The sequence below is a fragment of the Chiloscyllium punctatum genome, chromosome 49 (assembly GCF_047496795.1).
Source record: "Chiloscyllium punctatum isolate Juve2018m chromosome 49, sChiPun1.3, whole genome shotgun sequence".
Lineage (NCBI taxonomy): Eukaryota > Metazoa > Chordata > Chondrichthyes > Orectolobiformes > Hemiscylliidae > Chiloscyllium > Chiloscyllium punctatum.
In genome coordinates this window covers 19,737,035-19,754,262 of record NC_092787.1, presented here as the reverse complement: position 1 = coordinate 19,754,262, position 17,228 = coordinate 19,737,035, and the positions used below count along the sequence as shown (strand labels likewise).

Here is a 17,228-nt window from a genome sequence, read left to right as displayed (position 1 = left end):
ATTCCCTGTTAATCCATCAGTACTGAGCTTGCAGATTTTCCCACTAAATTCTTTCATTTACATTTTCATCTCCCAACATTGCATTCTGAACCCCAGTTACACAGCTCAGTGATACCAACGATCATGTTTAACTATGAAGCCAGGATGGTTGCAACTGACAATGAGATTCACCAGTAACCCATATCCTCCTGTGCACTATAATCTCTGACCCTTGTATATTGAGTTCCCCCCTTTCACAATTATTGCTCCTTCTACATCCCAGTGATTACTTCCATTACCCTCAATTTATCTTTCCAGGTTTCTACCACAGCAGTGGTCCTTGATAACCCTCCTTGATCTTCATTGAGCACACCCCCAAGACTGACTATGGCCTATCCCCCTAACTGACTTGAACAGACACCCTGAATGATGAGAAAGCAGACTATGACTGTCCTCCGTACACCTCCCAGACTGACTTCCCAAACTGATTGCACTGGACTGCAGGATTGACTGTGGCCCACTCCTCCTTCTGTAGTGTTATGGAAACCTTAAACTAGACCATTCCAAGCAGCTGACTGACTGACTGCCCAGGCCTCTAGACCACGATCACGTGCTGTGCTTGATTAACTATGGCTAAAACCCCCTGACTGTTGGGAGTCTTTCTTAATTTGACCAAGGATTACTCCCTTAAGAATTGAAGGCATGGCCATTTGGTTGAAACATTTGAAGCATATTTGATGCATATGCCGAACGTGTGACATTGACGTAGCCCAACATCGGCTTGTCCATCTCTTGACTGATTACTGCTGACAATCATGACAAGCTTTGTATCTGTGCTAAACAGCAAGACAGGATAGAAGTATTGTGGCCCAAATTCAGAATGAGGTGGCAAAGTACAAAAAAGCAAGGCCAGGAACGCAAAGGTGTTGTGAGCATCCACATAGGCATGCATTAAGTGAGTGATAAGAGAACAAATGAGAGGTTTCCTGAGGTGCACGCTGGTCTAATCAATGAGCTGGGTGTTGTCATTGTGGGCAAAGTGGTCTGACAGCAGCAATACGGTGCACAGTGCTGGTATTATTTAAAGTGCATCACAGAAGTGGAGAACTGTATGCCATGTATTTTGGAGATATGGTAGGATGATTTGGTGAGATTTCTACCTGTCTGAGGAGAAAGTGAGGACTGCAGATGCTGAAAATCAGAGTCAAAAGTGTGGTGCTGGAAAAGCACAGCCGGTCAGACAGCATCCGAGGAGCAGGAGAATCGATATTTCGGGCATAATTCCTTCATGATGAAGGGGTTACGACTGAAATGACGATTCTCCTGCTCCTCAGATGCTGCCTAACCAGCTGTGCTTTTCCAACACCACACTCTCGACCCCCACTTTTACCTGTCTGGTGACAGCCTCCTTAGATGGGGGATGAGAGTGCTGGTGATCAGTGGCCATAGAACATTCCCCGAGATGTTGGAGAGTGCTGTCCATGATGGAGGCGTGGAGAAGCAGGCAACAAGCTTGAACTGCCTGGTACCCACTCTGCCTTTCATGTCGGGAATTGTCGCTATCTAGTTTCAATCCGGTGTGTGGGAGAATAATAAATTGCATATGAATCAGGCAAGATCAACTTGTAATACATACAAACAGGACTCTCGTCGCTAACTGAGATTCTCATCTCACCATTTAATACTTGGTACAGAATCTGACTTTTTCTTGATTTTTAAAACCTGTTTTCACTAATCTTGCCATATTTTCCCAACTGACTTGCTATTGCCCACATTGTTCAGGAGTTGGGAAAACTCAATTGTAAGTGCTCACTAGTAGGAGATCTCTGTATTCCTGGTATGACATTTTAATTTTATTCTCTTTTTATCCCAAATCTGTATATTTTAAAATAGTAAAATATAATTTAAAATTCAGTTAGTCTCCATTTGAAACTGATGTGATTTTAATGTCGGCTCAGTCTATTGAAGGATAAAAGGCCTGGGAAAAGGTTTATGCAGTGTTAAATAAAACAAGCATCAACTGAGTTTTGTTTAGATATTACTTTATTGTTTTGTTTTCTTCATTAAAGAATGCGTGACACAGCAATTATGTGTTGTATTGGGACAAAATAGTACAATGATATAAAACTTTGCTTTATCCCCATTTAAACTGGTATTTAAAAAGATTGGGCAAAATGACTTCACACACACAATAAGGCTTGTATGAATACAGCTGTGATGTTAAAAAGGTTTATTTTTTTTTAAAAATCTTGTCTCCTGGTTACTGTCACTTTTAATTGTCAACTTCCTCGGTCACTATTCTTCCTCAAAAGCCACTTTAAGTGCTGTGAGCTTGCAAGATGAAAGCAGGATTTGCATTGCAATGAGTTTTTATGTGATGCTGAATAGACATATATAAATGAGATTGGATTTACTGTATTTTTTTTCTCCTGTGGGCCTACTGTGATGGTCCTGAGTGTCTGCCTATAGCAGACTGGACTGTGAGAATTTTGCATGGATTTTTGTCTGTGTACCCTGAATGTGGCAGCCTTGGAGGTCTTCTTCCGGATTTAATCAGCTGCTCCTCATATTGCAGAGCTTCAACAGCATGCTGTCGACCTGGAGAATTGCCTCTTTGTGCACTGCTCGACATCTCCCTTCAAAGTGTGTGAAAAGATCAGTCTCATTTTATTCTAATCTGACTTCACTCCCATTCAGGGCCCGACAAAGTGCCAGGCTGTGTGCCTTGGAATTGTGCAGCCATCCTAAAAAATTTTGACATCCTTTAATGAGGCAGAATGTTTATTGTGTGAGTTTATCTCACTGTCTCTCAGTTGACTGGCCCTTTTTAACCTCAACCATATTAATGTCTACATCACTTGAGCCAATTACTTTAATGCCCTGTTGTACCTTTATGGGGGTGATTCACCCGCCTGAAAAGGAAATTGAACTATATCATTCGTCTTCTGCCTTTTTCAGAGGTAAGCATGGGGTTGGACGGATAGACATCGTGGAGAATCGCTTCATTGGCATGAAATCGCGTGGTAAGGGACTCCTCGTGCTTTATATAATATTTTTACATCCATTTCACTCCTGTGTTTTAAATAGCAGCCAACTTGATACATCAGTGTTTTCTGATATTGTGACAGGCTTTGTCTGCCTGCAACATTAATGAGATTGATTTATCAATCAAGTGGTGTCATATCTACTTGCAGGCATATATTTAAAGGAAAACATGTATGAGTAATGTTTAGAAAACTCAGTGGAATAATGAAGTTTTTGTTTGTTTCCTTAAAAATGTTTCAAATGGATTCCATTAAATCCACCAAATGAGAATGCCAGTCACTAATTTTTGTGATCAGATTGTATTCCTTCACTTTTACATTGATTGCATACAGGGAAATTATCTTGATATTAACGGATGTACTGTGCCAATCAGGCTTTTCAGATAAAGCCTGATTAATCATCTGTTTCTACTGTAGTTTACAACTGAAATTTGCTTAAACTCCAACCCTCCCCACCAAAACACTTTGGTGACTGATCTGTGAGTTAGACCACACAAATTATAGTCTAATTCACCTGTTTGCTTTAAACTTAGTTGGGGCAATCATTTATTAAAGATTATTTAAAGAGCTGCACAACCCTATATTTCAGCGTTCCACCCTGCATATAGTGCAAGGTGGAATACTGAAATACAGGATCATATCAACATGGTGAATTACCTATCTATGGCATACCATCTGAATGATGCTAACCGATAGCCACCCACTTCCTATATGGATAAACAATCTAAGCTGCACCTCTCACTTGTGTCCTACCAACTAAATTTCGAACCACATTGGTGCAGGCCTACAAGCAGACAGCCTACCCAAAAGTCAGAATGATGCATGGCTTGGTGAGGGTATACATAAAACCTTCAATTTTAAAAAAAGTCCTGGAATTTTCCCCATGCATTCTCTCCATTATGAAGGTTGACTTCTTTTTTCAGTATAAAATTGTAATCATTCTTCAGTATTGCAACCACTTGGCTGTTCTTTAGCTTCAGGACTTGATGGTCAATACCAGCAGGTTAATTGACTACTGGGGCCATCATTTGTCAACTTATTCCTCCATTGCTTGAGATTCATGTACATGCTCTACCAGCAGAGGTCACTGGTCTGCAATAAACAACAGAAATCCATATTGATAATTTTCTCCCTCATTAATTGCCATTCAACAACCTGCCCCCCCACCATCAAATAAAATTTGTTTAGGACCCCTGAAGTCAGTTTCACCTACTGCACAATAGAATATATGACTCTTCTGAATTCACAGCTGAGCTACTCCACTGGATATACCCATAGACTCATTATAGGAATTTCATAATGATTTAAAGAAAGTAAAATCCTATTTCAGAAAACTGGTCAGGCTACATTCAAATGGCAATTACTCCTGACCAGAAATATATTTAGTGGGAACTTATTAATTATTATAAATTAAACTGGTAAGGCATCTGGTTTCATCAGGAACTTTATAAAGTTTGTAATGGAACTCCTTCTCATCAACTACCTTTGCTTTTCTTGATATTAAAAAAAATCTAGTAGATCTTGGATTGCAGAAAACCGTTTCCAAATTTGTGAATGACATGAAACTTGACAGCATTGTAAACAATTAGAGGGACAATCAGAATTCCAAATGTGTGTAGACAAGTCAGTGGGCTGGGCAGGCAGGTAACAGATGAAGCTCAGTACAGAGAAGCAAGACATAATACACTTTGGTACAAAGAATATGGAAAGACAGTATAGAATAAAGGGTACTATTCTAAAGTGTGTGCAGGTCCAGAGACTTGGATGTTTATGTACATAAGTCATTAAAGGTGGCAAAACTGATAGAGCTATTAATAAAGCATGCAGTATTCGAAGTTTAATTAATAGGGATGTATATTGAGACTGTGCTTTCCTTGGAGAGGAGAAAGCTAAGAGGAGATTTGCTACAGGTTGTCAAGATGGTGACAGACCTGAACAGAATGGATGGGGAGAAGTTGTTCATGCTTGTAAAAGCAATGAGAACCAACTTCTCCCCATCCACTCTGTTCAGGTCTGTCACCATCTTGACAACCTGTAGCAAATCTCCTCTTAGCTTTCTCCTCTCCAAGGAATACACAATCTCAATATATGAGCCTATAAATTAAACTTCGAATACTGCATGCTTTATTAATAGCTCTTTCTATCAGTTCTGCCACCTTTAATGACTTATGTACATAAACATCCAAGTCTCTGGACCTGCACACACTTTAGAATAGTACCCTTTATTCTATACTGTCTTTCCATATTCTTTGTACCAAAGTGTATTATGTCTTGCTTCTCTGTACTGAGCTTCATCTGTTACCTGCCTGCCCAGCCCACTGACTTGTCTACACACATTTGGAGTTCTGATTGTCCCTCTAATTGTTTACAATGCTGTCAAGTTTCATGTCATTCACAAATTTGGAAACGGTTTTCTGCAATCCAAGATCTACTAGATTTTTTTAATATCAAGAAAAGCAAAGGTAATTGATGTGACTTTTACATACAGCAAGTAGGATATAGAATGCACTGCCTGGAAGTGTGTTGGAAGCGGGTTCATTTGAGCTAATGAAACTATTGTTCTTATTCAAATAATCACTTAATGTGCAGGAAGTACACAATTTGGCAAAATGTTCAGACAGCTTGTGTCGACATGATGGACTGAGTGGCCTCCTGCACTTTGACAGTCTGTTATACTTTCGTGCCATGCTTAACCTTTACAAGTGTGATCAAAATGTAATCATCTCGTGCAACGTTTTGGTTTACATTTCACTTCAGTTTGTTGGCTGTATTAGAATTTTACAACAATCTCAAAGCCAAAACAATGCTTCTCATCACACCATACTTACATGAATAAATCATTGAATTTGTGGTTAAGTAAGCAATAATGGCCGTACTCCTGTTAAGGAGACAAGAAGCTTGAATCAGGAAATTTCCTGACTTGACAAACATTTTGCATCAATGGCCCCCATATTCACTGTTTTCCTTGCTTCCTACCCCCCTCCATGCTCCTCCACCCAGTATACACAATGTATAGAACCAATGAGTAATGTAATAGCAATGAAATGCTCATGAAAAATACAATCATTTAAAAATTTGTTCTGAAAATTGATTTTAGTCTGAAGAAATCTACTACTCTTAAAACCTGATAAAATTGTTAGACCCTACATTTCATACTTTCCATACTGGAAGCTTCATCCCACTTTGCACCACACAATCTGTCTAGTAAACATCCAATTGTTTGATGTTTTTTGAATGTATAATTTATTTTCTTCACATACGAATGTCAATCAAAGTTAACACTCCAGACTTTGTAAATTGACTCCACCTGAGCTAATCCATTTAAGAGTCCTGGAGTTCAGTCAAGTATTCATAGTGTGGTCATCTGGAGAAACCAATATGCTACCATCTGTTTCTGTTGATGCAGTTCCCAGAATAAGTTGCCTTTTCTTTGCCCTGTTTTTCTCCTATCTGTAGGCTTATTTGGACAAGACTAAGAGGTGAGAAATAAAGTGAAGCTTCCTTTATTGAAGGATAGTAGTATAAGCACATTTGTGAGAACAACAGTTTTTTTTAAAAGCAAATTTTAGAACAGTAGCTTTCTCATGAGCACTTCAAGATTTGCCATTGTTATTATATAGCTCCTTTTGTTCTGTACTTTGCATGTACTGAATGATTGGACATGGCAGAGGCGTGGATAAGATATTTTAAACATATATTTCAAAAGGTTCCTAAATCCAGAATATACTCATGACTACTCTTTGGGACATGAACCAAGACTCCTTGAAGCTGGTCCAAATCGATGAAAATTGTGAAAGTGGTCACAGTTATCTACCCTATTTGAGAGTGTCGAATGGCTATCCGCATCCATATCTCTCATCGGCAAAACTTACTTGTGCTGGGTATCCAGGAATCATGTTCCATACAACATTTTTAAAGTTTTGTAGAGTCAGCCCAACTCTGCAAGAATTCAACCCAATGCATCCTTCATAAGGTGCAAGGTGAGCTAATCTGCTGCTCCCATTTCAGACAGAGTGTGTGACATTTCTCTCTCTTTTTACCCAAACCATGAATAAGTGAAAAACAGAAATTCCTAAAATCTGAGATTTAAAATAAGTCAGAAAATGGAGGAAAGTTCTTGGAGGCCTTGTCAGTAAAGAGAGCCAAGACCACTTAACTGTCTAAGGGTTTCGTATTCCTGAAATATTAGCTTGTTTTGTTTTTTCGTTTTCAGTATTCACAGATCTGCAATTTATTTCTAGAAATCTGAGTTTATGATTTGTAGTGGCCATTTTTGAGTCTGTCTCATAATCAGATCTAAAAAATCTATTTTTCTCTACTTACTTCATCCAGATATATGTATTGGTGGGCATTAAACACTTTAATGCTTGAGTAGGTGTATAATGTTGGTTAACAGATTGTATAGAGAAGTAATAGTGTCTTACAGAAGAAATTACGTGGGCAAATCCATAATATATACCATTGTAGGTGATATAATGTTGACAACACTGATATTTTTCCCCTCTCTACATTGTGTGTAGTGGTAAGGAAGCTAGTAATGAACACTTTGAATTGAGAACTGGCACTGAAAAGCTATTACACCAAATTTATTAAAAGTATTTACATTTATATAATACTTTATTTTGAAACTTTAAATGAATTCCTCACAATCTAATGGCACATATTGCGGCCATTCCAATCCTCTATATAGGTGTATTGATGTACAATTGACCTGCTATCTCTAGAAAATAACATCTTTTATTTGGGGACAAAAAACACTTTGAATGTATTTTACCTTAAATTTTAAAAACACCCAAAAGATGATCAAATATCACTTGAATTTGTTGGCCATTTATATGAGGAAATGGATGAACAAATTACTTAGATTAGATTACTTAGATTAGATTACTTACAGTGTGGAAACAGGCCCTTCGGCCCAACAAGTCCACACCGCCCCGCTGAAGCGTAACCCACCCATACCCCTACATCTACATCTACCCCTTACCTAACACTACGGGCAATTTAGCATGGCCAATTCACCTGACCTGCACATCTTTGGACTGTGGGAGGAAACCGGAGCACCCGGAGGAAACCCACGCAGACACGGGGAGAATGTGCAAACTCCACACAGTCAGTCGCCTGAGGCGGGAATTGAACCCGGGTCTCCGGCGCTGTGAGGCAGCAGTGCTAACCACTGTGCCACCGTGCCGCCCAATATTATGGAAAAGGGAAATATTAAGAAATAATAATTTGCTGAGCATTCCAACAAGAGGAAAGGAATTGGATATGAATCACACATGAGGGTAACCTAAATCTAGCAGAGCCAGTTGAACTTAATATTGAGAGCAAACAGACCTCAGTTTTGATGTTGTAAGGGCCTTAACCAGACTGTGGAGATCACCAGTTGATGAAGTAGATGTAAATATTCAAAGTGTGGATAAGGTTATGTATTGTCACCTGAAGTGTTTCCAATCCCTGCTCCTCCACACGATAAAAAGAGGCTGATACTGTTAACATGCAAACATACAAAATAGTAGCATAAGTAGAACATCCGGCCCATCGAGCATTTTTCACCAGTCACTGAAATAATGGCTGATCTGCTTGTGCTTCAGTTCCATATTTTGAACTATTCCCAATAATCTTTGATTCTTCTACCTGACAAGAGTCAATCCACTTCTGCCTTAAAAATATTAAAAACCTTCCTTCTCCACCTTCTGCAACAGAGAGTTTCATCATTGCAAAAAAGGTTTCTCCTCATTTGTCCCAAAAGGCAGCCTCTAATTTTAAAACAGTTCCCCTGGTCCAGACTGACCCACAAGAGGAAACATGCTTTCTCCATCCACCTTGTCAAGTCCATTCAGAATCTTACATATTTCAATCAAGTCATTCCTCAATCTTGTAAATGCTAGTGAAAACAAGCCCTGCCTGTCCAACAGACAACCTAATAAGACAACCCACCAATTCTAGTATCAGTCCAGTAAACCTTCTCTGAGCCACCTCCAATACATCATATTCTTCCTTAAAGAAGATCAAAACTGCACACATTATGCAACATATGGTCTCACTAATGTCCTGTATAACTGAGGTATAACACCTTTACACCCTTTTTATGGTCATTTCCACTCGGAACAAAAAATATCATCTGTTTAGCCTTCTTAATTACGTTCTGTGTCTGTGAACTATCATTTTATGATTCATGCACTGGAAAACCAAAATCCTTCTGCACATTGGATTTCTGCAGTTCTCCATTTGTATAAATTTCTTTTTCATCCTTCCTGCCAAAGTTAACAGTTTCACATTTTTCCAAATTACACTCCACCTGCCAGATTTTTGCCAATTGACTCAATCCTTCTATATTCATCTGCAACTTCCTTGTGTCTTCTTCACAACATGCATTCTCCCTATATTGTCATCTGTGAATTTAACTAAAAAGCCTTTGCTCCGTTCATCTAAGTCATTGATATAAATTGTAAGTTGAAGCCTCAGCACAGACTCTGCCATAACTCCTTTTGTTATGTCCTGCCAATCAAACAAAAATCCATTTATGCGTACTCTCTGTTCTTTCTGCCAGCCACCCAATTTTCTATCCATGCTGATATGTTGTACTTCATACCATGAGCTTTTATTTTCCACAAAAACCTTTGATGCAGCATCTTACCACATGCCTTGTGAAAATCCAAGTATAGTATGTCTGCAAGCTCCACTTTATTCACATCCTTTTATTCATAGGGCTCCAGTAAGTTAGTTAAATATGATCTCCCTTTGTCAAAGCCATATGGACTCTGCCTGGTCCTCAGTGTCTTTATGTGCTCAACCATAATTGTACTAATGTTCAATTCTAATGTATTCCCCATGACAAACAGTCTAACTGGCCTGTAACTGTGTGTCTTGTGGCCTGTAATTATAACCCTTCTGAATAGAGGGGTTATATATCAACAAGTGTTTCTAAAAAAAACTGTTGGACGTTTCAATTGATATCCCATCTTTGTAGGTTAGAAAAAGGATTTCCATCTGATCGTGCAGTTTCATTAGAGTTTTTTTAATTGACATTTCCTCAAAGGCTATTATCATACCATTGTGAATGCTGGGCTAAGTTTCAACATGGATTCCTAAGTTCACAGTTTGATTGACAAGAGTCTATTGAAGAATTATCTGTCTTTGATGTGATGTCTCAGTATAAGTTTGTTTTTTTTTGTGATCTACCACTTGAGATTTGAATGGGTTTCTTGAAAGATATTTTTATTTGACACTGTCAAATGTATATGAGTTACAACTATATTAGATTGCTGGAAGTTTATTTTCTGTCATCTTCACATTCTCCTGATATCTGCCTATGGTGAACACAAGGTGATTGGTTATGGGGATAAAAGGGGTCAGGCTATGAATTGGTATGAAGATATTATGGGGGTACGAAAGGGCATAGGAGTGAGTGTAGGATGTTAAATGGAAGAGTCATAGGAGTTATGGGGTAGTCGTGGAGAGTGAGTGAAAGGGAAAGTAAATGTGAAGTTTGAGAGCTAGAGTATTTTAAACCAACTGGAATCAGTAGTACTTCAAAACCAAGTCTGCCCTTCTAACCATTCACCTCAGCACTTCATCATGCCCGTATCCACCAAAGCATTGCTCTTGTGTTCAGTGGACCCAATCCTAAACTGTCCTCGCCTACTGCAACAAAAATTGGGTCTCGTGGATCCCATGAAACTGAAATGGACCTGTCAAGTTGGAAAACTTCCCAACTTGTCCTACCTCTTTCTGAGTAAAATATCCAGCCCAACGTGTTCACTGGAATCCCTCATCTTTTAATATAGATGCACTAATATTCCCTTCAACGTCTATAAATCTTTTGGAACACTGTGTATCAATTGAAGCGGAAGTCTGCCTACCGTAATTTCAACGTCATAAACATATGCTGTGCAGAATTATTTCAATTGAAAACATTTTGTTTCACTGAGAATTTTATTTCAATCAAAATATGTCCCAAATGTTATAAAGGACTAATAACACTCCCTTTGTTTTGTTTTCTGCAGTCGGTTAAAACAGCATTAGTATTGAAGGATTTGAGATTTTAGATTTGTTTGAAGCTATAGGTTGGGCATGTTTTTAAATTCCTGGGTATCCATTCACCTGTTTTGTGAATCTGCTATAGATTTTTGCAAGAGTATTCATCAGGGAAAATGCACTGAAAGTTCTGGTTTTGTATATTATGACGACATGCTTTCATTGGGAGCAATACAAGTTTCTGAATCAAATAAATTTGTTCTTGGCCTCAGTATCCATTGAGTCTGACACAAAGCAATTGGAGGGTTTGGCTGTGTCCATCTGTCGGCAGTGATTTGGGTTATCCACTTCTGGTTCATGAAATTGAATTTCACAATTTCAGCCAAAACAAAATTTTCCTTAAATTATAAATAATACAGATATGAACATACTGTTTCTTGGCACTGAATGGGGATTTGCAGTCAAAACACAAATGGAGGCCCAACTGATGGGCATCGGATTGGAGTTGGAATTTTAATTTATGTGGCTTATTTCAACAAACAAATGTGGATTTAAACTGATAATATCTGGGATCTTTTAATGTTGTTATACACAGCTGAAAGAAGAAAACCTCAGTAAATTGTGGTTAATATTCAATCACTAATTAGCTTGTCCTGTTAATGGCAATTAATGTAAGCTCCATTGTGCCCCTCAATGTTTTTAATCATTCCATGATGTAATAGTTAGAAGACCAGTTGAGTCAATTTCTCAGTGGAAATGGTGTACCATTTGATTTCTATTAATATAGCAGGGAATGTTAACTTTTCATTAACATCAGTGCAGCTATGCAATGACATCTAGTGAACCAGTTGAACTCTAATGGTTACCTTATCTGTTATCAAAATGTTGCATGCCTATAAGGCATACACAATTATAAATTTCATTCCTGTGTAAAATAACCTCCATAATAGCATCCATTAGGCTGCAAGGCAGACATCTCATAAATTTTCTTTTCAGGTAATATGTCAGGCATGTCAATTGAGAAGTAATGAGCATGTTACTTTAGTGGCATGCCATGGTGCGTGGTGCAGGACAGTGAGCAAGGTCATCAATCTCCTCGACTTAGTTTCATTGGCTGAATTTTAGCCATGGCTCCCATTTAGCCTCCCATTAGAGTCATGTGTGGATCCTGAGCCCATAATTTTCATTAAGGCAAGCACCAGTACAACTTTATGAAGTAGGCTCCGAAGTAGGGATCTCAGTATCTGCCATTCAGTTAAGGTGAGTGGGCCTTCTTAATTGGAAATCAGAGGACCCACAGCACTGGCCAGTCAGTAATCCATTGGGAGTGAAAGGCACTACTGAGATAGAAAAGTAAGTGCAGGGAGTTTTTGGAAACATGCTAAAAATTTAAAATTGAAGAACGCCCACAAGAATGGTGTAGCTGTGATTATGGCCTTTTCATAGCAGTTGCTTGGCCCAGTGTCAGGAAAATGCAGGTAGGTTTGGAAAATGGCCCTTAAGAATAACCTTGATTGGCTGCTTGCCTTAGTGGAGGAAATGATCAATCCCTGTGTCAGCCTGCCTCTGGGAAACCTTCTCAGAGGCAGGACAGCACAGAGAGCTCTTCCAAGTCACTTTTTGTCAGCCTCATGCCTTCAAATGTACCTCCATTCTACTTTATGGTAACATTCATCCCAATATTTATCAATTAATCTATGTGGGAAGAAATATATGTTAAAATCTAGGGCTCAAGTAATCAGGCATGAGAAATAGCCCCAGTTTGCCAATTCCCAGTTCCATCCCATCCCTGGATGGTGTGTAGCAAGATTACCTCACTATTAGGTTTAAAACATTTGACTTGGTTTCTCTCTCCACAGATGTCGCCAGATCTGCTGAGTTTCTCCAGCACTTCCTGTTTTTGTTTCAGGTCTTCAGCATTGAGTAATTTTGCTTTTATTTCACTGCTTGTTAAGAACCTATTGAGACCAAATGAAGGACACACACTAAGATTTTGCAGGCTGGGAAGCTGCTGCAAAAGCCTGGAGGCCCTTGTAATGGATGTCTCCTCCTCACCATAGTTGTGAATTGACTACACTAAATCTTTTCAACTTAAAATTAAGAAAGAGTTTGAGAGATGCGTCTGTTCTCTGCCCAAAGGCAAATCCCACCCACAGTGCTGCAAATTCCATTATGAGTGGGGCAAGGCATTAAGTCCCAAATCCCCTTCAACCAATATAGGGATCAACACATTGTGCTCTTAGCACCAATCTGATCCACATCAGCCATTCAGCCCACTGATCTTCCTTACCCAAGTTTTAAGATTTGCTGAAGAAGGATGCATGTTGTCGTCCCATGCGTGTTGTTTCCCCTTGAGAGTGTGTCTAGGATCATAGGGCATGATTTCACAGTAAGAGTTCACTCAGTTAGGACAAAGATGAGAGGAATTTCTTCTCAGAGGGTAATGAAGGTGTAAAATTCATTAGCACAGAGGGTGGGTCATTAAGTAAATTCAAGATGGAGTTGCATTGAGTTTTAAATCAGTAAGAAATTCAATGGTTATGGGAAAAGCAATAAAGTGGAGTTGAGGATTATCTTTGAATGGAAGAATAGATTTGATGGGCCAATTGATCTATTTATGCTCCCTGAAGCTCAGTTTGGATTCCACCAGGACCAATCAGTTCATGACCTCAATATAGCCTTAGTACAAACATAAACAGAAGAGCTGAATACCAGAGGTGAAGCAAGAGTGACTGCCCTTGACTTCAAGGCCACATTTGATGAAGTGTCGCATCAAGAAGTGTTAGAAAAAACTGGAGTGAATGAGAATTAGGAGAGGAACTCTGTTGGTGAGATATGCACCCATATTCCAGGAGTGAATTTAAAAAAAAACTTCTCATGGTAATCCAGATTTACAAATAACATAAAGGAAGATGGTTGTGGTTCTTGGAGATCAGTCATCTAAGCAGGAATTCCTCAAGTGTCTGAGACCCAACTATCTTCAACTGCTTCATCAAAGAGCACCCTACATCATAAGGTCAGAAGTAGAGATGTTCGATGATCAATTCACAAAGTTCAGCCCCATTCACAACTCCTCAGATACTGAAGCAGGCCACATTCAAATGCTGGCAGACCTGAACAATATCCAGGTTTGGACTGACAAGTCAAAGTGTGGTGCTGCAAAAGCACAGCAGGTCAGACAGCATCTGAGGAGTGGGAGAGTGGACCTTTCAGGCATAAGGCCTTCATCTGACCTTTCAACTCTGACTCTCCAACATCTGCAGTCCTCACCTCCTCCTTGGGGTGACAAGTGGCAAATAACATTTGTATGATACAAGTGCCAAGCATTGACTATTTCCGACAAGAGAGAATCTAACCCAATGTCCCTTGACATTGAACATCATTATCATCACTGAATCATCCGCTGTCAACATCGTGGGGGTTATCATTGGCCAGAAACTGAACTGGGTGCTGCCTTGGATGCTGCCTGACCTGCTGCGCTTTTCCAGCAACACATTTTCAGCTCAGAAACTGAACTGGACTAGCTATATAAATACTATAACTACAAGCGCAGGTTAGAGGCTCAGAAACCAGCAGTGTATAATTCACCTCCTGACTCCCCAAAGCTCGTCCATCATCTACATGGCACAAGTCAAGAGTTGATGGAATACTCCCCACCAGCCTGAATGAGCGCATTTCTGACAATGCACAAGAAGCTTGACACTATCCAGGACAAAGCAACCCATTTGAATGGCACCACATTCATGGCAGCCATTTGTACCATCTAAAAGATGCACTGCAGACATTCGCCAAGGCTTCCTTGGCATCTTCCATCCTACAGCCACAACTGGAATAGTGCTGATACATGGGAACACTGCCATCTGCAAGTTTCCACTTAAGATTAGATTACTTACAATGTGGAAACAGGCCCTTCGGCCCAACAAGTCCACACCGACCCGCCACCCACCCATACCCCAACATTTACCCCTTAGCTAATACTATGGGCAATTTAGCACGGCCAATTCACCTGACCTGCACATTTTTGGACTGTGGGAGGAAACCGGAGCACCCGGAGGAAACCCATGCAGACACGGGGAGAATGTGCAAACTCCACACAGTCAGTCGCCTGAGGCGGGAATTGAACCCAGGTCTCTGGCGCTGTGAGGCAGCTGTGCCACCATGCCACCCACCTGATTAAGCCATCTACCATCTGATTTGGAAATATATTGCTTCGTGTTGCTGGCTCTAAACCCTTCCAACACCTCCCTAACAACATTGTGGATGTACCTACACCAAATGGATTGCAGTGGCTGAAGAAGATAGCTCCCTGCCACCTTCTCAAAAGCAATTAGGAATGGGCAATAAATGCTAGCAGCACCCATATTCCAGGAGTGAATTTAAAAAAAACTTCTCATGGTAATCCAGATTTACAAATAGTGATAATAGAGGCTCCACTTTTCTTTCCATTATGTGGTTGACCAGGAATTTCTCCTGCATTTGCCATTGGTGTGCAAGGGAAGAGTTTGCAGGTCGATACACAACCTGTTCAGCTATATTATGAACCCACCTCTTGAACATCTGGTTAAGAGAGAATGGCATGACCCATTGTAGTGCAAAACATTTCACCTCTCCTTTACTGGCCATCTATTGCAATCTATTGTTCCTTTTCAGCTGGAAAATGTTAGTTCTCCGGGTTCAAACGTCCACCCTTATTTGTCTGCTAAACCCATCTCTGGACCAATTAAGGGAGCACCCCAGTGAAAATTGGAGCCAATAACTGATTGTCCCCACAAGGATAGGTTCAGGATCTAGAAACTCAACTTCTCTTCCTGGTTCCAGAGGAAAATTCCTGTCTCTAATATGGATAATTCAATTCTAGTCAAAGAGATATACAGCAACGAAACAGACCTTTTCATTCCAACTTGTTCATGCCAATCAGATATCTTAAATAAATCTAATCCAGTTTGCCAGCATTTGGCCCATATCCCTCTGAACTTTTTCCATTCATTTACCCATATAATTAGAACTCTTCTGAAACTAGAATCGAACTGCATTATCTGGTTTTGTACAAATATTGCTTGAAAATATAATGGAATAATGTGACATGTCACACAAAGAATGTTTGGTATTTTCTTTTATTTCCGAAAGTGCTATCACAAATAACCGACCGGCTTTTTACCCACCATCAAATCACTTCTGATATTTTTCATTTATTAACCACCATCGCTAAATCACCCATGTTCCGATTGATTAATTTACATGCAAAGCCTATTAATGACCAGGCAATAACACCAAAGATGATGGAAAAATAGGAAGGGAATGTTTGTTTCTTTTTTTTAAGAGAATGTTTGTTATCGAACTAGAGTAAATAAGAGCAGCTGATTATACTTCTGGGTTCTGAGTTTGAATTAATTTAACTAGTAATCAGAGCTAAATAGAAATCAATAACAACTGTGAAAACCATAATTAACTGTCTCTCAAAGCTTCTTAAGACCTAATGGGATAATTTACATCCCTTCGTAAGTCCCATTAATTGTACACTAAGCATAATGAGCTGTATTTTGTGAGCCAGTTTTTTTCCATCAGAGAAAAATAAAACAATGGGAGTAAAAAGGATGGGTAATCGAGTTCACAAAGGGTAATAAGGATAGTTATGGAAGTATTCTTGGTGATGAGCTTTGAAAAATGAACTAAGGAACTTTTTTTTTACTAAATTGAGGAAATCCAATGAAGGGTTGCACAAGGCACTGTCAGAATTGAAAGCCAGAGGAAAGAACATTGGATGTAAGAGGAAGCATTGAATGGGTAATAGCAAACCAAAGATTAAAATTGTTAGAGGAAAGTTCAAAAAAGATGAGTTTCACATTTTGGAGGTGTAAAGAAAACACTTTATTCTAGACAGCTCACTGTTCAACCTAATCAATGTAAGGGGATGTAGTTGCAGCTAAGGGTAAACGATTAAAGAACTTTTGAGTTGTGTTGACATTGTAGCACCTTTTTTTCCAAATGGAAAGAGACGAAAAGATTGTAGTGAAAGAGTATGAGACAGTTGTCACGGTAGCTCAGTGGTTAGCACTGCTCCCTCACAGCACCAGGGACCCAGGTTCGATTCCAGCGTTGGATGACTGTGTAAACTCCACACATTCTCCCCATGTCTGCCTGGGTTTCCTCCGGGTGCTCAGGTTTCCTCCCACAGTCCAAAGATGTGCAGGTCAGGTGAATTGGCCATGCTAAATTGCCCATAGTATT

At 39.5% G+C, this 17,228-nt stretch overlaps 1 protein-coding gene across 2 annotated transcripts in view; it reads left to right on the top strand.

Annotated features, from left to right (window-relative positions):
- The window catches only part of ass1 (argininosuccinate synthase 1), a 153,886-nt gene that overhangs the window by 103,924 nt on the left and 32,734 nt on the right, over window positions 1-17,228 (top strand). For both annotated transcript variants that reach the window (XM_072565748.1, XM_072565749.1), the window contains exon 11: window positions 2,938-3,002. In XM_072565748.1, the coding sequence (XP_072421849.1) occupies window positions 2,938-3,002 (65 nt within the window). The remainder of the gene's footprint in view (window positions 1-2,937; window positions 3,003-17,228) is intronic.